The 24282-nt window shown below is 43.0% G+C and overlaps 1 protein-coding gene across 5 annotated transcripts; it reads right to left on the bottom strand.

The window, feature by feature from the left end:
- Positions 1-4422: 4422 nt before the first annotated feature.
- CNX3 (cofactor of nitrate reductase and xanthine dehydrogenase 3) lies at positions 4423-22179 on the bottom strand. Of its 5 annotated transcripts, none has more exons than XM_087385452.1 (3): positions 21780-22179; positions 21019-21725; positions 4423-5214 (listed from the first exon to the last, which is right to left on the bottom strand). In XM_087385452.1, exons 1-2 carry the CDS (start codon positions 21933-21935, stop codon positions 21054-21056), a joined length of 828 nt encoding a protein of 275 aa, XP_087241578.1. In that variant the 5' UTR covers positions 21936-22179; the 3' UTR covers positions 4423-5214; positions 21019-21053. The 5 variants fall into 5 exon arrangements, with proteins under 5 accessions (XP_087241578.1, XP_087241579.1, XP_087241574.1 ...); XM_087385453.1 differs by having other exon boundaries at positions 21019-21704; XM_087385448.1 differs by having other exon boundaries at positions 21019-22179.
- Positions 22180-24282: the final 2103 nt, after the last annotated feature.

Below are 24282 nucleotides of genomic sequence, written 5' to 3'. Positions count from 1 at the left end.
GCCTGGGCATAGGCACACTCATGTTGGCGATTGGTCTATAGGGTGCAACCGAGGGGTAGTGAGTGTCTTCTGGTCCACCTATCCAAGCTGGGTATAGAGGGGGGTGAGGAGCCATTTTTCATGGCAATGTGTTTCCCCCAAAGTCTATTTGTTCATTCCCTTACACTGTAGGATTCGACGGGCTGATAGCTAGGTATCCTTGGCTTGAAGGTTCAAATGAAGTATGGCTCTCCCTCATGGTACTACACATGCGGTACCATAGGATTCATCGATGAGGCGGGAATAGGAACACTCTACATGCTTCCTGGTACAAATGTTATGGGAGGGCCCTATGACTCCTCAAGCACTCCGATTTGCCTTGCAAATGGGTTTACCATGTTGAGGTCAAGCCAACCAAACTTCCCCAAAATGTCGACAAGTAATTCTCTCAACTGCTTTGAGGTCGTGGTTGAAGGTGTGCGTCAATGGGGTTTGACTAAGCTGACGTTAGGGACCATAGAGGCCCCGAGATTTGGATTTTCACCCATTTTTGCATCAAAGCTCATTGAGTCATGTGATGTGGAGATGTCGGCTTGTGATGGGACGTGCACAGAGTATGAGCTTAGAGTTGAGTTCTCCAATAACCCTAATGCTAAAGCTAGTACTTGATCAAAATACGTCATTGAAAGTGCTATCCTCCAACTCTGGTTCAACTCCTAAGATTCTCCTGGACCTCAATTTCATGTAGGTCGGCCAAGGTGAGTGGACCCTTAACTAGCCACCCTAGTTCTAGTCAACAGATCCCTCTACCAATCAACTGGCTAACCCAACATGCACTAGGTTATTAACCCGACATGCAATACATTATATTATAATGTATGATGCATTATGATTATTGTAGTGGTAGTTTGGAGACTCAGTTGGACTTTTGAGTAACCCTAGCATATTCTTAGAAGTGATATCGACTCCCAGCTTACTTGGTGTGATTTAGTTTAATGGTCTCTTTAGGATTTTTGTGTGTGTTTATATCATGCACACCCCCACTCCTGTGTCAATTTCTGAAGGGATCGATTCAGTGATTGTAGAAGGTTGGTGGAGATCCTGAGCATGCAAGGTCACTTAATGATTAGATTTGGATCACAAAATTCAATTAACCATTGACCAATTAACCCGACGTGCACTGGGTTTTTAACTTGGTTTGCACTGGGTTATTAATGTGACATGCATTACAATACTAATGCACCATATGCTAACTTGCTAATGTGCCGTGCATTGGGATATCACCCCAACATGCGCCAGGTTAGAGTTGACCCCTATTTTGGACAAGATTCTGTGCATTAACTATGCCAACTGATAGATTTTATCGAGTGTAAGGTTGGTGGATGTCAAAGTGCCAATTTTTAATGCAACATCGTCAATGCTAACCAAGGATGTTTTTATCGAAGTTGTACTTATATATTTATATAAAATCCTAACGAAAATTAATCAAGCTAGATTTTTTAGTTCCATAATATTAATAGAACATATTACAATATTATTTATATTCTTTTAAAATTTAAAGAAAAAGTTGTACATCTTGACGAAACTTTAAAATATTTTCCATAAAAGCTTCAAATCTTGGCAAATGTTTCAATCCATTATTTTCTTAAGGCGTACGAAATTTCGACTCCAATATAAAAGTTTCACTTCTTAATGAAACTAAGAGCACAAAATCATCCATGATGCTAACACAGTGTGATCAACAATTAATGCAACGAATTTTTTACCCGCCGTGCACTGCCTTATAATATAGCATACATGCTTGGAGACTACTTTTCTTACTACTCTACCTAATAAACAACATGAAGTAACAAAAAACAACAAAAGACAAGCAAGTATAGAGCAAAAAGGAGTGCATTCTTCACATTTTCCAAGTGGTTGCAAATCTTAAGCAAAAATTTTGAGAGGAACAGATTGCTTTACAAAAGTATCTTTTTCTGAGCAATTTTACTAAAGACAATGAAGGAGAAAATTCCAGAACCCACGCAAGAGTTGAATTTAGGAACACAAGATCACGCAGCAATGGTAGTGGTAAGTGCCCACCTATCTACCGAGCAACTCAGAATCAAAGGGATTTATTTGTGAAGTACAAGGATGCATTTGCATGGCGTTACAAGGATCTGAGAGGAGTTCCTCCTGAACTATGTCAGCATAAGATACCTTTAGTGCCCATATGCTAAGCCTATTCAACAAAGATACAAAATGAATTCCAATTGTTAGACATCATAGCCGACATACTCCAAACATATGTCTTGCATGCTAGGCTAAAATCCAGAAGGAAAATTTCCATGCATCCCCATGCCTTACTCAGGCTCTCAAACCACCGCCTGAAATACTGAACCTCGTCCTAAATAACCTGTGGATGGAGGGAAATTCTTCTATTGTGAACCAAAAAGTGAAAAGCTCTAGGGATTTGCACCCATACCAAATGCAGGAGGCATTGCACTAGGCTGTTGCGTCTTCTTCTTCTTCTCAAGCTTCAGAGGGGCATTCACCAACTCTGCAAAGCGTGGATCTTGCATCAACTATGCAAAACTCCGAGCGGTTCCCTGCAACTGTGCCCTGAACTATTCATATGCATTTGGCTTCTCAACTTCTCTGTTCATGTCGAGAACGCTCAGTGGCATGTTCCGATTGAACGGGTTGTTCCTCATCTCCCTCCCACCATGCAATATAATCAAACGACCCCGATTCCTCCTCACCATTACTGCTATGAGCCATGGCTTAAAAATTCTCTAGGCTGCAAATTTATTACAACAACTACTATTTGCTGTCCTAACCCAAACATAACCAGACACTCACCCTCTTGAAGAAGATGGTGATATCCACCACTGTAACCGACATTCGAGAGCACCAAAGGGCAATGAACAGTTAATAACCAGCAAATACTTAATTTCCAGCCACTTCAAACTTCCCACAGCAAACCAAAACAACTTAGAAAACAACACCCAAGAGCTAGATCGACCTTGTCCTGCACCAGACACCAGATTGGCCCTAAACTTAGCGCCCCTTCAGTATTTCCTGATCTTTTATTCAAAAGGCATTCAAATACAAAGAAAGCACTGTCGTGCATCAACCCAAAGCCAACCAACTGCATAACCCGTTCATAGGCACTTCTGTCTTGCTACGCAATCACAAAAAGGCATCTCAATCCAGTGCAACATCCCCTAACAACCTTTCTTCCGATTTTGAGAGAGGGTTCTAACTTGGTACCTCTGATACCCACTAGGGGAGTCGTGGCAAGGGAGTCCTAGCAAGACAAAGGCCAACAAAACAACCAACCTTGGCTGTTCCTGGTAAACAGAAAGACTAGCTGCAACAAAGCAATAGGATCTAAAGGTTCTGAGGCAATAGGAAAGCTTCCGGAAAGCAAACAACTGATCAGAAGGCTCGAAAAACCCCTAGAAACCTGCTGGAGGAAAATCGCCAAGCCTGGAAGCCCTAGCAGATGAGAAAACCTGAAGGCGATTTGCTGAAGTCACCAAAGCAGCCCAAACAGGTGCAAAATTAAAAACAACTGACCAGAGAGACCCTCTGGCAAATTGTGAAATCTCAGAACCACCCTGGCAAGCTCCTGCAATCAGCAAATCAACTGGATTAGCTCTGGGAGCATGCAGAACAATGAATCGTCCAGTCTAGACTGAAACAAGCCTGGAGAAGTGCGCAATTAGCAAACACATGCCCTGGAAGCACCCTGCTGAATTGAGATTTTAGAAATTAGCTCCCGGGAAGGCCCTGATGAATTGCGAATTCCTGTAGCAGCTCCTGGGAAGGATGATTTTGCCGTTTGGGACCTGGCAAGGCTCCTGGTTGATGGCAAAACAGAGAAACGGGCTCCTGGAAGGTGTGTGGATAGCTAGGAAGAAAGAAAAATGAGATTCTGAGCTGAACCAGCCCTGGCTTAGTCCCCAATCCACTTGAGCCAAGAATAGCTACCTTTGCTTGCCCTGGAAGCCACTGGATTTTTACCCCCTCTCTAACCCTCAGATCCTTTGCCTTGGCCCATGGAATTAATTGCACTGAAATGTCAGTTTGAGGCCAGGTCAATCATCGTAAATTCCTAAAAATTAGAAATTCACATCCCCGTGACAATCTATGTTATATAATGTGTGTACATAAGAAGGCTTTTACTAGGTCCACGAATTGTGCATGTTTTTCTGTACACATGGGCATGCAAGTGCATATTCAGAGTTCACAGCACATGGTGGTGCATTGTGCTCACATACATTCTAGCTTTCAAAAATGTGAACAAATGAGCACAAGACTCTTAACTCAATGATGTGCCAGAGGATATATTTGGTTTAGGCAACACAAGCCACCGATAACTATTAACAATATATTTTCCATGCATCAAAATAAATTTTGGCATACAGATTTTGACACAAACAAGCCATGTGCTTTATATAGATATTGGAGTTGAATCGACTGTGCCGTTGTGAAATCTTAAATTCAATACAGAAATTCTTAAAGATCAGTGAGCCGTTTTCTGCAGTGGTTGTATGAGCGTTTTCTGGAGTGATTAAACAGACTTTCCACTTTTCTCAGCACAACTTACTTCAGAGAACACAAGCAGAAGTTTTGCACTCAAGTCACTTCTTGGCGAGGAATACTTGCCAGAAGTGACTTGAGAGGAAGGACAGGTGTCTTTTCTAGCTTACAAAAGTCCTTCAGGACACAAGTGATAGCCTACCTAAAGTTTCTCTTGTATGGCATCTTACTGCTCGCTTATTTATACATTTCTTTGCTACATGAAAAAAATAACTACCAAAACCTGATTGAAAATTGCCTGCAGGAAAGATGCTCATGACAGAGGCCAAAGTTAGCATCAGTTAAAAGGCAGTGCATGCTCGTTAAGGATTCAAATCACAGCTTCAGCTCTCTTAGGTTGCTGTTATGATATATCTCTGTTGTGTTAGGTCAGAAGGAAAGAGAATCTGACAGGAAAAAATATGCTGCTTTAACTGAGAAATATTTCACTGTACGCTCTGGCATCTGTGGCATCGTAGCTCTGTTTCGAGCAAGGTTGTCTCGTCACCATAAGGTTTCACTTTGCCTGATTGTTCCAGCTCCTCAATGACATTCTTAGAATCCCAGAAAATCTGTAGTGAAAGAATTCCAATGTTTCTTGTTCTTTAAGCAAGGTGACTCAAAAACTTGGCTAATTACATGCATGTGAAGTAGTCTCATCGAAAGATCCTGTATCAAAAGAACGCTCGATGCTTTAGGCAACCAATTGCATCAGTAGTTTTGAAATTATCCCATCTACAAATTACCTATTCAAGCATATCAAGAGCGAACCTCCTGACAGACTCTGCATGCACATTTTTGTTCTCTCTCTCTCTCTCTCTCTCTCTCTCTCTCTCTCTCTCCATCGTCCGTAGCTCTCTCCATCACCCATCGCCTGTGGCCCTTCTTCACCGTCACCGTTACTCAGCAGCTCGTCACCATCACTGTCACTCCTCACTTGTCACTGGTTGCTCGGCAGCATCCCATCACCGCCGTCGTCGTCAAGCTTGCCGCCATCACCCAGTTGAAGGTCATTGTCGTCAAGCTCGAGCTCGTTTGACCTAGCCGCCGCTGCCACCCCCTGCCGCCCAGCAACGAACCACAGAGAGAGAGAGAGAGAGATATATATATATATAAGAAAGAGAGAGAGAGAGAGAGAGAGAGAGAGAGAGAGAGAGAGAGAGCCACTGCTGTTACCCCGTCGCCCAATAGAAAACCCTAACCTGTCACCAAGCAGAGGAGTCGTCGTCAGCATAGGTCGTGGTAGAGGCAGCAGCAAGGTTTACCTTTCACCTCACTCCAAGGTTTGGACTGAGCCCTAACCCAACCCGGGGGGTTAGTCACAGCAGGGGGTGCCCCAAATAAAGAACGCCACTATGGATGGGGATGCCAAGTGTCACCACAATGTAAATATCCTAAGTCAAAGTACAGTTGACCATTTATTTGATCATAATTAAAGAGTTTTATATGTGTTAATTACGGTCAAAGAGTTATTTTAATGGTCAAAGGATTGATTATGGTCAAAGATACTTGACTTTAGTCAAGTAAACCTGACTACGGTCAGAGAGTGTTGACTTCGGTCAACAAGACTTGGCATGCGCCAAGAGGGGTTAACCCCGGTTAACCAAGATGTGCCAACCTCGGTTGGAGAGACTTGGCTATAATTAAGGCGCCTTGACCTTGGGTCGAAGCTCTTTAATTATAATCAAGAGTGTTGACTCCGGTCAACCAGAGAAAATATATATATTTATTTATATATATATATATATTTGTTTAGATGTGCACATGTGTTCAGTGGGGACGCCCACCGTGACTAGGATTAGTCCACAGTGTGTTATTTGCATGCAAAGCGCTAACAATTAATGGGTACCATGGTGGTGCGCTTTAATTAATTGTTGCAGGTACTAGGAAGGATTATTTTTCCTAAGCGAAATGGGAGCCTGACAAGCACCTAGGAAGCGGTTCGTGTGACCGAGAGCTTTGAAGACTCCAGAATGGCCCTTAGAGGCTTGTAATAGGTTTTAGTCTAGATTTTAGACAAGTGGCATGTTGCCAATTTGAATGGGGCTTGAAGCTCTTGTAAAAGGATTTTTCTTTTCACGTTTTGAGGAGAGACTTACGAGACAGCTCTAAGCTGAAGTTGAATTTTCTGTAATGGATTTTTCTGAAATGAATAAAGACCTTCGGGGGGGTCCAGCCCGACAATTTGTCTTGGGCCCTAGTGTATGTTCAGAGAGAGGGAGTGAGGGAGAGCCTTTGGAGCATGTAATTCCGTCGTTGACGTGAAGCTATTGCTGTTTTTCCACTCTCAGTGCTGTTTCGTAAACTACGGTTGTATTGGTATCAGAGCGAAGGTTAGGATTGCCTCCTATGGCGATCTCGATCAAAGAATTACATAGTTTCTGTAGTAATTTGCTGCGAGATTTTTCAAGGGAAGATTGTATTGGTATCACGAGCGACGTAACTGTTTGATTATTGCGTGAGCACCGGTGGAATTATTCGGCGCCATATAGAAGTCTACGCAAGCGCACGTTATGGCAAAGGAATCGACGGAGATGTCCCCAGTAGATAATTCCTTGATACCCTGGGCGGAGGGCTAGCAGGGATAACAGGTGCTCTCACGCGGGCGCTCATGGCGCAAGTCCGTTGCTTGATGGAGATACGACAGAGACCGTTGCCTTTTGATAAGCTACGCTTGGCGGAAGATTCATGATGGAAAAGCATTCGTCAGGTTCTTTGCGCCCATGATGCGTGCGTGAAAAAGACGAAGAAATGGATTTATCATGGTCAACGGAGCTGGCGACGCTGATGCGATGACATACGATCCTCTTGACGGAGATTTTTGCAAAGGTTTGGGCAGGCTTGCCAGAGTTGACGTGGCGCGGGACACGTGGCGCAGGACACCTGGCAGAGGTCTTGCAAGGTGCTGATGTGGCGCACGTGTGTATTCTGACACGTGGCAGGTGACGTGGCAGACACGTGTGGATTCCTGACGTGGCAGTACAGGTGGCAGTCAGCTCAGATGCTGACATAGCACTGACACGTGGCAGACAGGTGGTAAAACTGTGGTTAGTGTAAGTCTGGTTAGCTGGACTTTGATCAGATGTCCAGTTAGTTGGCCCAACCAAACCAGACCAGAGCAGAACCAGTCTGGTCAGTTTGACCAGACAGTAACTATCCAGTCACAGACTAACCAGACCAGAACCAGTTAGTCTGGTTAGACTAACTAGCAGTTACTCCATCTGGTTACTGTTCTTTATTAAAAAAAAAGACAGGTGCAGAGACAGTTTTGGCTATCAAATTTTTTTCCCTGCCTGTCAGACTTTTACTGTCAGAAAAGTAGCAGAAAACCAGAGAAAGCAGAGAAAACAGAAATTTGCAGAAAAAGGAGTATGCATGCCTTTGAGCAGTAAAAAGAGGGAAAAACAGATGCCTTTTGAAGCCATCTGCAGCAGCCAGGGAAGGGCAATATAGTTGATGATGCTTTGGTAACTGTGTGGGTACATGCCTTGAACTGACAGCCAGTACTGGCATAGATTGTGAATGCAAAACACCTCTTGTTGAGGTACCTTTTCTGTTGGAAAAGCAAAGGTAGTGTGCATTAGTTACTTGCACAGTGTGAGAAAAAATCTGCAGATCTCAAAATATGGATCAATCACCTATCCAGTGGGATTCTCAAGATAGGGATGTGCATCCAAGACAGAGGAATGTGCCGCAAACTCAACAAGAATTTGAACAAATGGTACGCACTCGTATACAAGAGCTGGAAAATCTAAAAAGGGATCCCAGGGTTCAGCATTTGTTTCCAGCAGAGGCTATGCCTAATCCAGTATATGACGTGCCAATGCCAGAGGCACACTCTCGTGTACAGTCTGAGAGAGAGAGATCTCATAGATCTCATAGGAGACGGTCCCATAGTAAAAAGAGATCGAGGCGTCATCACCGATCTCCTAGTCCATCACCGTCTACCTCGAGTTCGACTTCTGTGTCTTCTTCTTCCTTATCAGATAGACCATCCAGGAAAAGAAGGAAACACGAGAAGTCTGGGAAGAGAAAGTCTTCCAAAGCGACCAGGGAATTTAAAGAGGGAGGAAAATCTGTCAAGTTTATGACCTACAATGGACAGTATGGTCATACAGACAAAGCATTGCAGTTTATCAGACAGTTTGATGCTGCATTCGGTATAGAGAAATTTTCAGAATCCTCCAAGTTAAGAATGGTCAGCCTACACTTAACAGCAACGGCTAGTGCATGGTGGAGTGCACTGACCACAGATGGGTCAGCCCCAAGAAAGTGGAAGGGCTTCAAGAAAGCCTTCTACCAGCAGTTCATGCCTAAACAGTTTCGAGACCATGTTCTTCAAGACTGGGACAGCTTGCACATGGATGCAGGAGATACAGTGGATGGGTACAACCAAAAGTTTTGGGATGCTTATTTGCAGGTTGCACCGTTCAAAAAGATCTCCAAAGGTACCCAGATGAGGAAGTACAGAGCAGGTCTCACTCCAAGAATTCAGGCAGTAGTGAATGCTTTGGGGGCAAAGAATATTCAAGATCTTATGCATTCAGCCTCAGTAGCGAGTCTTGTGCCGCTACAAGATCCATCTACAGTGCCATCCTTGCATGCAGGACGTGCTGATAAAAAGAAAACTGATTTTCAAAAATCAGAAAAGAAAGAGTCCCCTAAGGCTGAAAAGAAAGGATTTCAGCCTCAGAAGCCGAGGGGTACTCAATTCTCAAAGACCTATAAGGGCAAATCTCTATTCACCCCTGAACAGATAGCGGAATTCCGTAGAGATGGGAAATGCTTCAGGTGCGGTAAAGAGGGGCATGTGGCTGCCCAGTGCCCAGAAAAGCCTTCATCATCGAAGGGAAAAGAGGCAGAGAAGCCACGAGGACCGCAAAAGCCAATGGCGGGGGGTATTCCTGATATACTGGGTCATGCTTTGAACCCAGAAGAACGAGAATTGCTGCTATCATGGGGCAAAGTTAGAGACCAGCAAGCGCTAATTTTATTTGATCCAGGGGCTACTGATAATTTCATATCAGAGGATCTAGCCCTGAGGCTGGGAATTAAGACGGAAGAGTTAGGCAGGGCTTTGGATGCTGATCAAATGTTTTGTGGGAATCCTGTACCAGTTACTCCCTTGATAGGGAAGCTCCGTCTTCATATTCAGAGTTATGTGGATCAGGAAGACTTCTTCATTTCTCCACTGAAACATTATGATGTAGTTTTGGGGATGCCTTGGTTTCACCGCAAGGCAGTGAAGTTGACTCTTCCTGAAAGAGTGCTGGAATTTGTGCATAGGGGGAAAAATCAGCGTGTAATTGCCAGGAATAAAGGGGACACTATCCCCATTCTATCTGATGTTTCATGCGGTAAAGCAATAAAGTCTGCAATTTCTGCGTACATGGTTTTTGTAAAAGAAAAAGAGAATGATATGCATGCGGAAATGAATGATGCAGACAAAAATAAGTTCCAGTTTCTTGTAAACTTTAAAGATTGCTTTTCTGATGTTTTGCCAGGGGAGTTACCCCCAGAGAGACCAGAAGATCATCAGATAGAGTTAATGCCTGGTAGTGAGCCACCAAACAGACCCCCTTATAGAGTCGGTGCGACTCAGAGAGAGGAGATTATGGCTCAGGTACAGGACTTGCTGTCCAAAGGTTTGATTCAGCCCAGCTCGTCTCCTTTTTGTTCCCCTGTACTGTTAGTACAGAAGAAAGATGGTTCATTCCGTATGTGCGTCGATTATCGCGCACTGAACAAAATGACCATCAAGAATAGATTCCCTATTCCGCGTATTGATGATGTCTTGGATCAGTTAAATGGAGCTTCAGTTTTCAGCAGAATAGATTTAAAGAGTGGCTACCACCAAGTGAGGATACAGCCTCAAGATGTGCATAAGACAGCATTCCGCACAACATTCGGGTTGTATGAATACTTAGTGATGCCTTTTGGGTTGACAAATGCTCCAGCCACATTCAATAGAATGATGGATCGCATCTTCCGGAAGTACAGGCATTTTACTGGTACTTTCTTTGATGATATCTTAGTTTTCTCTAAGACAGAGGAAGACCACAAAGAACATCTTGCTATAGTGTTTCAAGAGCTGAGAAATCATCAGCTCTATGCCAACAGCAAGAAAAGTGAATTCTTCCTGGAAGAAATCCACTATCTGGGGCATATAATATCCAAGAATGGGATACAAATGGATCCAGCGAAGATCCGTGCCATTCAGGAATGGCCAGAGTTGAAAACTGTGCATGAAGTTCGAAGCTTTTTAGGCTTGTGTTCTTACTACAGAAGATTTATCCGACATTTTGCTGATATCGCAGCTCCATTACATGACCTCACTAAGAAAAATGCAGCCTTCACATGGGGATTATCACAGAAGAAAGCATTCAATACACTCAAGGAAAAGTTGACTACAGAGCCTATTCTGGTAGTTCCGGATCTGTATCAATCTTTTGATGTGGATTGCGATGCTTGTGGAGAATGTGTTGGGGCTGCATTGCATCAGAATGGTCATGTAGTAGCCTATGAAAGCAGACGACTTCGGGATGCGGAAAGATATTTAGGAATCTATGAGAAAGAGTTATTGGCTGTAATTCATGCTATCCATACCTGGAAACATTATCTTTTGGGTGCAGATTTTACTGTCAAAACAGATCACCAAAGTCTGAAATACTTTTTGACTCAGACCAAGCTTTCAGAGAAGCATATGAAATGGGCAAACATGCTGTCAATGTATCATTTTCAGATTGTCCATACCCCAGAAATTCGGAACAGAGTGGCAGATGCCTTGTCCCGAAGACCCCAGGTCAATAATGTGACTATTGCTTATCATCAGGACCTGGAAGGTATGAGGGAACAATATGCTCATGATTCTGATTTTGGTGAAATTTTACAGCAAATGCAAGAAGGGCAATCTACCAGTCACTATTCCCTGAAAGATGGGTATTTAATGAAAGATGATTGCCTATGCATCACCCAGGAGATGAGGAAAAAGATTTTGGAAGAATGCCATGCACCTCCCTATGCTGGACACAGAGGGATTACAGCAACAACTCTAGCACTAGAGAGGTATTTCTTTTGGCCAGGAATGCGGAAAGATATACATCAGTTTGTTACTGAATGCCTTACGTGTCACAAAATGAAGTATGATAGACAGAAGGCACCTGGCCTACTTATGCCTCGTCCCGTGCCTCAGGCACCATGGGAAAATATTACAATGGACTTTATTTTTGATTTGCCGAGATCAAAGTCAGGGAATGATGGGATTTGGACTATCATTGATAGATTCAGCAAGCAAGCTCATTTCATTCCGGTTCGCAAAACCATAAAGGCAGATCATATGGCTAAGATGTTCATGGCACAAATCTTTAAACATCATGGTATGCCTAAGTCCATTGTTAGTGATCGAGATCCCAGAATGACCAGTCTATTCTGGAGAGCTTTATTTGATAACATGGGGACGAGTCTGAATTTTTCTTCTTCTTTCCATCCCCAGACAGATGGTCAAAGTGAAGTAGCAAATTCTACCATTTTGGATATGCTGAAATGCTACGTGGGTGACCAGAGTTCAGACTGGGAAAAGTACCTACCCTTAGTAGAGTTTGCTTACAATAATACAGTACATAGCTCTACAGGGAAAGCCCCTTTTGAAGTCATATATGGGAAGGTAATTTTGCCACCTATATTGAGGACTAAAGATGAAATATTTGCAGCTGATCAGTTTGTAAGAGACCTCCAGACAGCTTACAGCCAAGTCCGGACAGCAATTGAAAGGTCTCAAGAGAAACATAAAAAGGCTGCAGATAAACATAGGAGACAGTTAGATCTCAAGGAAGGGGACTGGATACTTTTGAGGTTTGAAAAAGCTAGGCTCCGCAAGTTTAAAGGCAAACAGAAAGTGTATGCAAAGTTATCTCCCAGATACTATGGCCCTTTCAGGGTTACAGAAAGAATAAATGAGGTTGCATACAGATTAGCATTGCCAGAGCATTGGAGGATTCACAATGCATTCCATGTGAGTCTTCTAAAGAAATTCCAGGGACCAGAGCCTACAGAACCAGTATCAGAGGATCCACCAGAAGTGGATGAGCTGGAGGAAGTCCTTCAGCCAGAGCAAATTGTGTACCATACTATACGTAAAGGCCCTCAGGGTAAGGAATTTTACAGGTATCTTGTAAAATTCAAGAATTATACGGCATTAGATGCCAAGTGGATGGACGAAGACATGTTATCCGATCATCCACAGCTTTTGGATGTTTACAAGGAAGCTTTTCAGTTGCGGTCAACTGAATAGAAGCCGAGGGGATGTCACCACAATGTAAATATCCTAAGTCAAAGTACAGTTGACCATTTATTTGATTATAATTAAAGAGTTTTATATGTGTTAATTACGGTCAAAGAGTTATTTTAATGGTCAAAGGATTGATTATGGTCAAAGATACTTGACTTTAGTCAAGTAAACCTGACTACGGTCAGAGAGTGTTGACTTCGGTCAACAAGACTTGGCATGCGCCAAGAGGGGTTAACCCCGGTTAACCAAGATGTGCCAACCTCGGTTGGAGAGACTTGGCTATAATTAAGGCGCCTTGACCTTGGGTCGAAGCTCTTTAATTATAATCAAGAGTGTTGACTCCGGTCAACCAGAGAAAATATATATATTTATTTTTATATATATATATTTGTTTAGATGTGCACATGTGTTAAGTGGGGACGCCCACCGTGACTAGGATTAGTCCACAGTGTGTTATTTGCATGCAAAGCGCTAACAATTAATGGGTACCATGGTGGTGCGCTTTAATTAATTGTTGCAGGTACTAGGAAGGATTATTTTTCCTAAGCGAAATGGGAGCCTGACAAGCACCTAGGAAGCGGTTCGTGTGACCGAGAGCTTTGAAGACTCCAGAATGGCCCTTAGAGGCTTGTAATAGGTTTTAGTCTAGATTTTAGACAAGTGGCATGTTGCCAATTTGAATGGGGCTTGAAGCTCTTGTAAAAGGATTTTTCTTTTCACGTTTTGAGGAGAGACTTACGAGACAGCTCTAAGCTGAAGTTCAATTTTCTGTAATGGATTTTTCTGAAATGAATAAAGACCTTCGGGGGGGTCCAGCCCGACAATTTGTCCTGGGCCCTAGTGTATGTTCAGAGAGAGGGAGTGAGGGAGAGCCTTTGGAGCATGTAATTCCGTCGTTGACGTGAAGCTATTGCTGTTTTTCCACTCTCAGTGCTGTTTCGTAAACTACGGTTGTACCAAGACGCCCATGGCTTTCCCCAAAGTCAAGACTTTTCTCCGGACTCCGACCAAAGCTTAAGTATTTACAGCAGAAGAGAATGGTGAGCATGATAGACCCACAAGAGTATATTTATTACAAATCTGTGAGCTCAAGCTCAGACTTGCAGCTCTAGAGAGGAAAACAAATGCTTGGAAAGGACAAGGAAAACAGGAAATCATTCACAAAGTATTGCAAATACACAATACAACAACACCCACACCACATATGGTGACTAAAGTCCAGGACTTGGTTACAACTCATCAGCTCCAATCAGTGGAACAGGAAATTACAGCAACATTGGACAATAAAGTCAACACATCGGATGTATATGAAGAAGTACAAGAACAAGAAAAGAGGGTGGCTAATGCATGACTTATACGCATAGGGGGGGGGCTACCAGAGGGCTGGTTTGAAGGAAGTCAAAAGGAAAAGCTGGAAAATATCATGGAGAGAATCCCACAAGTAGAGTGGGAAGCTGAAGATGTATAGATGACAGATGTCTTACAGGAGGGGACACAAGCCAAAGTATGCTTCCAGAACAAGATGAAAAGAAGCATGTTGAGAGAAGGGCTGGAGAGAAGGGGGCTGAGAGAGTGGAAACTCCAGAGAAGGGAGTGGAGAGAAGGGGTTGAGAGAGAGGGGGCTTCTAAGGGGGCTGAAGTAGTGTAGGGCTGGAGTAGTGTAGGAGCTGGAGCAGGAAACAGTGGAGACAAAACGGCCAAAAAATGTGCTGTTCGGGACTTTTTACAAGGCCATGATTCGGCCTGAGTCGGAACGCCAGATTTTAGGGTTGGAACACGTTGTGGGAATGCTGGAATGGCGTTCCCTGATACAGCCTGCCTGAGAATGTTCCGGGCACATTACATGCGTTCCCCGCATGTCCTTCGTCTAGAACGGCGTTCCATACGTTCCAAATCTAAAAGGTGCCTCCTTGCTCATTTCAGAATTGTGATTCTAAGCTAATGAATGGAATTTATCTAGTGTAGGTAATGAACTCCCTGTTTGAAGTATTCATTTTTGCTCTAAGAATTGAAATGGACTCTACAGTCAGCTAGAATTAGTTAGAGCTAGCTAGAGTTAGGGCAAGTTCTGTTTCACTTTCAAGGAGCTAGTGCCTCTGCTTCTAAAGGAAGTAGCCCGAGACAGAAAGTAAAAGCAAAAGAACAAAGAACAACAACAACGAAGGACTGTAGAAAGAAGAAGAGAACTTCAAACAAGAGTCGAAGGAGTCAAAACCAGCACCCAATGTCGTAACAATAAAAGAGGAACTTATCTTGGTGACAACTCCAAGTGTTGCTAAGATAAGATACACAAATCTTGACGTTCTGGTGTGTATGTCTAACATTGAGAGATGGTTTGAAGAGTCAAAGAGATCGAAAAGCTTTGTGAAGGTGAAGGACAGCAATGTTTGCTCAAATTGCTTTGGGAACAAAGCTGAGGTGTCTTAGAGAGGACCTAAAGAATCGGAGTTAGATGGATGCAAGTACCTGAACATAGCACTATAGGTTTACACAAGGAAGCTGTGGGTGCCTCTGTGAGGTACCTAGCTTGTTTTCAAAGCAAGCAAACAAATGGGTGGATTCTTTGGAATGTATATTCTTTGTGCATACATTCAGACTTTAGTAGCATGCCATGGGCAAAGTCTTTGCTTTGTGTTTCTCACATTTTGAGATTCTTGAGGGTAAAAGCCTTCCCGGTAGGCAAAGGGGGTGTCACGGGGACGTGAATTTCTAAATTTTAGGAATTTACAGTGATTGACCTGGCCTCAAACAGATCAAAATTGTAATGGACACTTCAATGCAATTAATTCCATAGGCCAAGGCAAGGGACTGAAGATTGGAGAGGGGTAAAAATCCCTTCCGCTAAAAATAGCTCCAGGAGCCACGTTTGGCTAGCTGCCTTGGAAAGCAAGCAGAAAAGTCGAAGTTTGCTTTCAGGGCTCTTTTCTGGACCATAGAAGAACAGGGAGAGGCAAGTCACAAGTTGGGAAAGTGCTTCAAGGCTACTCTATCACATCGCCTTGCTGATTTTTGACAACCAAGGCAGTCTGTTGGCTGTTGGTGGGCTGCTAGGGCTGCCAGAAGCTCAAAAACAAAATTCGTTTTTGTGCCAGGAGCCTCCAGATCAGTTAGTTTTTGTTGCATGCCCACTGTTCATGCCTTCCCAAAGGCCCAAATCTGATTCGCACTTCTTCCAGGAGCTTTCCACGCCAGGTGCCTAACAAAATCGCACTTTTCCAAGCAGTTTGGCAACTCAATTTGCTTCCAGACTTCGTGATTCTCTCCCAGCAGGTTTTCCAAGGTTGCTTTTGCTGATTTTCACCTACCAGGGTGCCAAAGATCTTGCCAGGGAATTTTGTTTTTTTTTCATGTTTGCTTATTTTCCAAGCTTTCCGATCGGTTCATTCTTCCCGGGAGCTTTCCTACTACCTCGGAACCTTCAAATCCTTTTGCTTTGTGCAGCTAGCCTTTCTGTTTGCCAGGAGCAAATAGGTGTGGTTGTTTTGCTGGGCTCTATCTTGCTAGGACTCCCTTGACGGGTATTCAGAGCTACCACAATTGCACTGATTCTCTCCAGCCAGAACTCCCCTAGTGGGTATTAGAGCTGCCTAGTTAGAACCCTCGGCTAGATTCGGAAGAAGGGCTGCCATGGAATGTTGCGCTGGACTTGGATGCACGGTGCTAATTCTTGTATTTGCAAGCCTTCTGAATAAAGATAAAGAAATTCCGAAAGGGGCGCTAAGTTTAGGGCCAATCTAATGTCCGGCTTCACGACAGGGGCGATCTAGCTCCTGGTGCTTATTCTGTGATTATTTGTTTGGCTGTTATTATTTTCTGGTTGGCTGTAATAATTCTCTAAGTGCCTGAAATTATGGTATTTGCTGGTTATATTATCTGCTCACTGCCCTTTGGTGTTCCTGGAGACCGGTTTTAGGAGGAAGTCTTGGAGCTTTTTCAAAGCTCAGCTGCAGGTTGCTGGAAGCAGAACTTGATGAACCTGTTGAAGCCTTCGTGGTGGAGACAGACATCTACAACTCAAGAGAATATACTGTCACCTAAGGATTACCTACTTGAGATCATTTAGATGAGGACTTCGCTGACATTTATGAGAAGATTCAACGTAACGAGGTCGGGGGTTTAGAGGCTTATTCCATCGTGTATTGTTGGGACGTGCCATCCCAAAACATTTCGGTATCTAGTCATGAGTGAGTTACATGCGAGTCCATATTCTGGACATAGAGGCATTAGAGGGACCATTTACAATATTGAGAGGTACTTCCATTGGCCTAAACTTCGCAAAGAAGTTTTAACCTTTGTTCAACAATGTAACGTATGTCAGCGCATTAAATCTGACACAAGTAAGATTGCTGGTCTTTTGCAACCTTTGCCTATTCCCTTTGAAAGGTGGGAGCACATTACAATGGATTTTGTGTCAAGTTTCCCCAAGGTTAGTAAGTTTGAACAGATTTTCACTGTTATAGATAGGCTGAGTAAACAGGCTCATTTAAAAAAGGAGTTGTCTGCTCCTGAAACAGCAAGGTTATTCATTAAGGAAATCTTTAGGTTACATGGGTTACCAAAATCTATTGTATCCGATAATGATGGCCGTTTCATTAGCAACTTTTGGACAGCCCTATTAGAGAATCTTGGAACCAAACTGAAATTTACTACAGCCTTCCATCCTCAAGGAGATGGACAAAGTGAGAATGCCAATCAAACCATAATTACTTTACTTCGAGCTTATGTCCATGACCAACCTAGAAGGTGGCAAGAGTTCTTACCCATGTTAGAGTTTGCTTGTAATAACACTATACATACTTCCACCAAGAAAGCCCCATTTGAAATCATCTATGGGCAATGTTTACCTACTCCAATAACACACTTGGGGGAGCGAATTTTTGCTGCTGACCAGTTTGCTGAGGATATGTCACAGGTTATTGAGCAGGTAAAAGAACATATTAAGAAGGCCCAGGTTCAACAATCCAACACAGCCAATTAAAAAAGAAAAGAAGTTTATTACAAGGAGGATGACTGCGTTTTACTGAAGATTGATAAAAGAAGAATCAAGTCAGTGAGAGGAAGTACAAAACATGTCAAGTTAGCACCGAAGTTTTATGGCCCATTTCAGATTTCAGCAGCTTTATATCCAAAATAAGGATCCAGAGCGTATGAGCTGAAATTACCAGCCCACTAGCGTATGAAGAATATCCTCTACCACATTGCATTCATCCGCCATCTCTCTCCCACCTTGCATGTAGGTTGAAATAGAAACAAGTACTCTCACAAGGGCGCTCTTCCCCATTGGAGGGCCAATTGGCATTCAAATTCCGCATGCATTGCACACATTTGCATTATCGAAAAGTCTGGTTCTTCACACTCATTGTATCAGGTTCTTTTAGGCTCATAGATAATTTCATCTTCCGAGACTCTTAATAAACTCTCTCTCTCTCTCTCTCTCTCTCTCTCTCTCTCTCTCTCTCTCTGTGGCTATTCTAGCCAACAACAAAATCAACAAAGCAGATCTATATACGGAGGTAAAAGAACAAGAAGCCATAGCAAAAAACAAGAAGAGATTGCGTATAGGGGGGCTGCCAGAGCATTGTCCTGCAAATGATTTTACGAACAGTAGAAGAGAAGATTCCCAGTAGAATGGGATGAAACCGACATCAATTGGATCTCTCAGAAGGAAACACAAGTACAAGTTGAGTTCACAGAGAGGGCAGGTAGAGTCAAGATTCTCCGACAGACAAACAAATCGAAAGGCACACAGGTATGGATATCTGAGGAGCTTACCCCGAATCAGCTCAAACAAAGGAATGTTGAACTTACTAAATTGAAGGATGCACGCAAAGATGGAAAATGGGCAGTATATAGGGATGGACAAGCCTTGATCCGTGATTTCAAATCTAAACCCAAAGACTCTCAGTCTTAAACTGATGTTGCTCAAGCCGTTTTTTTCTAAGATAAAATTAGTAGCTAGTTATGCATCTAAATAAACTGGGGCTGAGCTGATATACTCCCCCAAAGACTCTGTCTCTAACTGATGTTGATGTTTTTGGTGTGTGTTTTTTTGTCGCATAGACCCACGAGGTCTCCTGTGGACATTAATCTCTCTCTCTCTCTCTCTCTCTCTCTCTCTCTCTCTCTCTCTCATATCAATCCCCGTGGCTTCCGTCAAATCCTATCCTATGCTGCTGGTACAACTCCCCCATGTCTTCCTCGTGTGGGGGTTTACAGGTGGTGAGTTAACCTCTAAACTCCAACACACTATGCTAAGGATTGTAGGAAGAAGCAGGCAAATAATGCAAAGCAGTCCAACTCTACTCTAGCCAAGCCAAAGAAAGAATCCACGAACATCGTCAAGTTACTCTTCGCAAAAGCTTGTGTGGCGGCACTTGTATCTACCTCGAGGATCCATGGTGCATCAATAGTGGAGCAACTTGCCATATGACAAGACACAAGGAGTGGTTCTCGCAACTTGAACTTGTTCCTCATGAGTTGGCTATCACCATAGGGGATGGCTCAAACGTCTAATAAAAAGGAGAGATTTTATTCCTTTCTCTACTCGTGATGGTTTGCATACAACTTTCTCTAATGTTTTGTCTGTGCCGACTCTTGCAAAGCATTTGCTTTTAATCTCTGCCATGACCGAAGTAGGAGTAGGAAGTCTTAGTCAAAAATCGTAAAAGCAATGTGGCTCAAGGGATCACGGACGGTGCTGTGCTCGTGATCAAGAATCAGCTAGCTAGCACGTCAAGTATTTTGGGCATGTACCACTCACCACATCAGCAAAGATGAATCAGAAGAATATGGTGACAGGACTTCCCAAGCTTCACCCATATCCTTCTATTTGCACAACTTGCCTTGAGGGTAAACAACATCAGAATCCCTTTCCACAAAGCCAGAAACGGAGCACCGCACACTTTGGACCTTGACTTGTGTGGACAGATGTCCACAGATCCTTTGGTGGTGGTTTGTATTCTCTTACATTTACAGATGATGATAGCCAGAAGGTGTGGGTATGTGCCTTTGGGAAGTGGAAAGAGTGGCTGTCGCCAACTGAAGACTCTTCGAACTGACATAGGTGCAGAATATGTTGGCAAGAATTAATTTTCCCACACACCTCAACAAAATGGAGTAGTGGAGCACAAGAAGAGAGTCATTACGGAGATGGCAAGGAGCATGATGGAAGCAAAGAACCTTATGAGGATGTACTGGGCTGCAAGAAGACGAAAACCTCTCCTCATTGGCTGACCCAAATGGCTAGTGTAAGTTGGGGCAGGCAGCTCCACAAGCTCCCACTCTGCTGCTCCAGGAAACAACTAGGCTGCTGGCTGGTTGGAGATATCCTATACACCTTGTTGATACATTTTCACCAATTGAATAAAGACTGACATCAAGCATGGGAAATCACCTTATTCCTCCAAAACCAGATAGCCCACACTGCACAGCCCTGACTATCATCCATATAAAACATTTTATGTGTCTCTAATCTCCTCGCCTGACAATTTTCCTCTTGCTTTTCTCCTTGTTTAACAGCTCTATCATAATTGAGCAGTTGCATACGTTGCTCCACCTTCTTCTAGAGCCTGGGGTAAGACCTACGTGGAGAAAATAGACTTGGATATACATTCTCCAAGAGTGTCTTCTTGCTTCTTAAAAACCATAACGATCACACTGCACACAGTGCACGAAATATCCTTTATATCTCCTACTGCCATGCAGTCTAATGAAAATTTTTGGTTCATGTGTACATCCCGCACTCACATACATGAAAATCTATATTTACAAATGTGTATACTTATTCATTCGTTTATTGTGTATATATTGATTCATTTACTTAAAATAAATACCTCTCACATATAGATAGATATAGCAAGCACATACACCATAAGTACGCACATACATTCATAAATACATATGTACATAGACACAAACATAATGTATATTATGCATGTGTATGCAGATATAAATTAGTTAACTGATTGATATGTACATGTATGTGTACAAGTCGCGAATGCGTACGCGCGTGCCTACACACACACACATGCATATACACACATATATAAACGTATATTTGTGTACGTATCCACACAAATCATACGTATAGAACTTTCTAAATCTCTCTGCTCTTCTGTAGTACAGAAAACAAGGCTTGCTTCCAATGAACAGGCAGATTCAATGATCGCTGCATGGCTGTAACTTACATGAAAAGCGAGCTAGGCAGATGCAGAGTTCCCACCTAGTCCTTACTCCTGCACCAATCTCCACCCTTCCCTCCCGTTTTTGACTCGAGCTGTATACTGCTGATCCTAACGTGTTTGGATACAGCCTTACACATATCGTACACGGTGAGGGCAGCAACAGAAACTGCTGTCAAAGCTTCCATTTCCACACCAGTCGCACCAACTGCCGTTACCTGCGCTTTAATAATTACAGAATTCTCTTCTTCATCGAGCTCTAGGTTAACTTCTACATTGCTTAATGCTATGTTGTGGCACAGCGGAATCAGATTCCCTGTCTGCTTAGCCCCATAAATACCTGCAATCTTGGCCACCGCTAGAACATCCCCTTTAGCAATCTGGTTGGCAGAAACCAGGGCAAATGCGGTCCGTCCCAACACGACTCTTCCTGATGCAACCGCAACCCTTTTGCTGTAAGCTTTCTGGGACACGTCGACCATAGAAGCTTTTCCATACGCATCAACATGGGAGAGCCTGTCGAGGTTCGATACTTCCCTACTGAAAGAACAGTTCCCATGGACATGGCCTTCATCTGTAGATTGCTCGTGTAGATTTGGTGATAAGATGCAACTATCATTCACTTGCGCTGGCGCAGAGGGCGATTTCCCAGTGATGTAATCGCCAGATGGGCCAAATACGCCTTCTAATTCCTGAAAGCAGCGAATTGGAACCTTGGAAAAAGAAACAGTGTGTATGATACGGAATAAAGAGCGAAAACTGGTTACCTGGTTAAGCTCACGTATTTGGCGGTCGAGATGGTAACCCCCTTCGCAGGAGGAGGAAAAGGAAGAAAGGCGTGGGAAGGCAATGGCCTCACTCCTTCTGCAACTTCTATTTCTCAAGCTCGTGGTCATCAGTAGCTTAATCTGCCGTGTCCACATATCTTCTCCTCGGGCACCAGAGACCTTCCAAACCTATCTTCCGAGTATGTCATGGGATGCTTAATCGTAAGGCAGCTGGTTGGGCAGCTGGTTTGAGCGAGTGTTACCTTTTGGAGCGAACTTCTCTGCATGAATCATGGCTCCTCTCTTCCCCTGTCTCAATCCTCTCTGGGTCGCTGCCTCTAACTGGTCTATGATGTGCTGTGCTGCTCTCTTCAATCTTGCATCTCCATCGCGCTCCCTCTTCGTCTGCGAGTGGCTCCTCTCTTCCCCTGTCTCAATCCTCTCTGGGTCGCTGCCTCTAACTGGTCTATGATGTGCTGTGCTGCTCTCTTCAATCTTGCATCTCCATCGCGCTCCCTCTTCGTCCGTCTCGCAGAGCCTCCAGCAATGCTGTTGTTGAAAGAACAAGATGAATAATATACTCGTTCTCTCTCTCTCTCTCTCTCTCTCTCATAATCAAGGCACTATTGTCGAGCACATGCTCCCTTGTTTTTTGGCCTGCCCACAAGGAGGCCTAAGTGAAGGCAACGCTCAGTAGAAGCGAAAATACCTATTTATTTATTTTATTTTTTGAGACTTTTTCTGTTTGCGTTTAAATTTGAATTTGCATTTGCATTTTTCCCCTCTTTCCCCTTTCCACGCCCCTTTCTAGCCATCATGTTTCACTTTTTAGCCTGCCACAAGGAAGCCTAACTGAAGGCGAATTCAAAAGCGAAAATGGCCATCTATAATAAAAAAATCACGATTTTTACTTGTTATTTTTCTCCTCCACATTTTCAGAGCGTCTCTCTCTCTCTCTCTCTCTCTCTCTCTTTCCCCTCATCCCTTTCAATTCATCATCTCTGCCCTCTTTCGCTTTTTGGATCTTCGACAAGCCTTATGAATGATTTATTATCATTCACCTTGTTGTGTTGGTCCACATAGGGCGTCGATTATTGTGGGCAATCTAATGTTTTTTATTGTGTCTTTGTCTATTAAAACAACAAGATTTACGACAGGTAGCCTTTCTGTCATGGAGCATGTAACTACTAATTCAAAATTGAACCTAAGTCCTAGTATTCTATCAAAATTTTAATTTAAAAAGCGAAAAAGTAAAATTGTGGACAGGCAATGCGACACAGGGTCCGTTATTAGGACTTAATCCTCCTTGCAAATGCCAAGGGTGGTGATTTATTTTTCACGATGTCCATATTTTGGAAGCTGAAGTCCAACAAATACATGAATAAGGCTATGTTGAGAATATTAACGTTGAGAATATTAGCATCGAGATATAGGCATATTACATGATCATAATTATAGTCAAACACTAGTAAAATCACTACGAGCAACGCACTAGGCAAAATTCAAATTCTCATCCTCTTTTGGCGATTTGTTTGATCTTAGAGACAATATCCCAAAAATTTGCCAATGTCAGCCTCAGAGGATTTGCGTGTGTCCTTGAGCAGGATGATTCCAACATTCTCAGATCATTCAGTAGACTGTAGACATCACAAAAAGACAACTACCAATAGAGGAAGTCCGAAGTAGCGCACGTTTTTTCATAGATTTATTACCAGATATAGTAGACAAATGGTTTAGTGATGTTCAATTTTCCCTTTAGTACTCACATGAATATTAGTAGCACACTAAATAAAGGACCATCACTTAAACACTCTCCTCTCGCACATACCTTTTTTATACACATCTTCAAGGTTCAAGAGAGCTTGAAAACTTCCTCTCCCACATAACCCTCCCTCATACCCTCCTCTACCTCCCCTTGTTGCTAGAAGAAAAATACTTCCCGATCCCCAATACAATTATTTTTTGTGCTCTCTGGCATGAGGATGGTGAACCGTGTGTAAAGATGCACTTGTCAAAAGCATGATTGAAGTGTAGCAAAGTACCATCTTATTATTCTTAACAGAAGACAAGTCTTCTATATCAGTAAGCATGTTTGAGTCACTTGCAACACAAGACAAGTCTTCTATACCAGTGAGCCTATTCGAGTCACTTGTAACACAAGACAAGTCTTCTATACCAGTGAGCCTATTCGAGTCACTTGCAACACAAGACAAGTCTTCTATACCAATGAGCCCGTTCGAGTCACTTGCAACACAAGACAAGTCTTCTATACCAGTGAGTATATTTGAGTCACTTGCAACACAAGAAACCTTTTCTACATCAACATCTGTTACTATAATGTCCTTAATACCTGTGAGCATACCACTATGATACTCTTGATCACTACTATAGCTTCTTATCAATTTGGATCCCATTTGTGTTATAGTCCTTTTCTTCTGATAATATTATGTTGTTTCTTCCATGACATTGAAGAAAACTGTCTTGGACAAACTTGATTTCAAGA

Source organism: Dipteris shenzhenensis, chromosome 14, assembly GCF_047967505.1.
Source record: "Dipteris shenzhenensis isolate YYH24624 ecotype China chromosome 14, Dip_SZ_1.0, whole genome shotgun sequence".
NCBI lineage: Eukaryota > Viridiplantae > Streptophyta > Polypodiopsida > Gleicheniales > Dipteridaceae > Dipteris > Dipteris shenzhenensis.
This window is presented reverse-complemented; position numbering and strand designations above follow the sequence as displayed.

Bases quoted from the DNA above. Each gene is read 5' to 3' on its own strand.
- CNX3 (XM_087385448.1), bottom strand. From the start codon at position 21,935: ATGTGGACACGGCAGATTAAGCTACTGATGACCACGAGCTTGAGAAAT.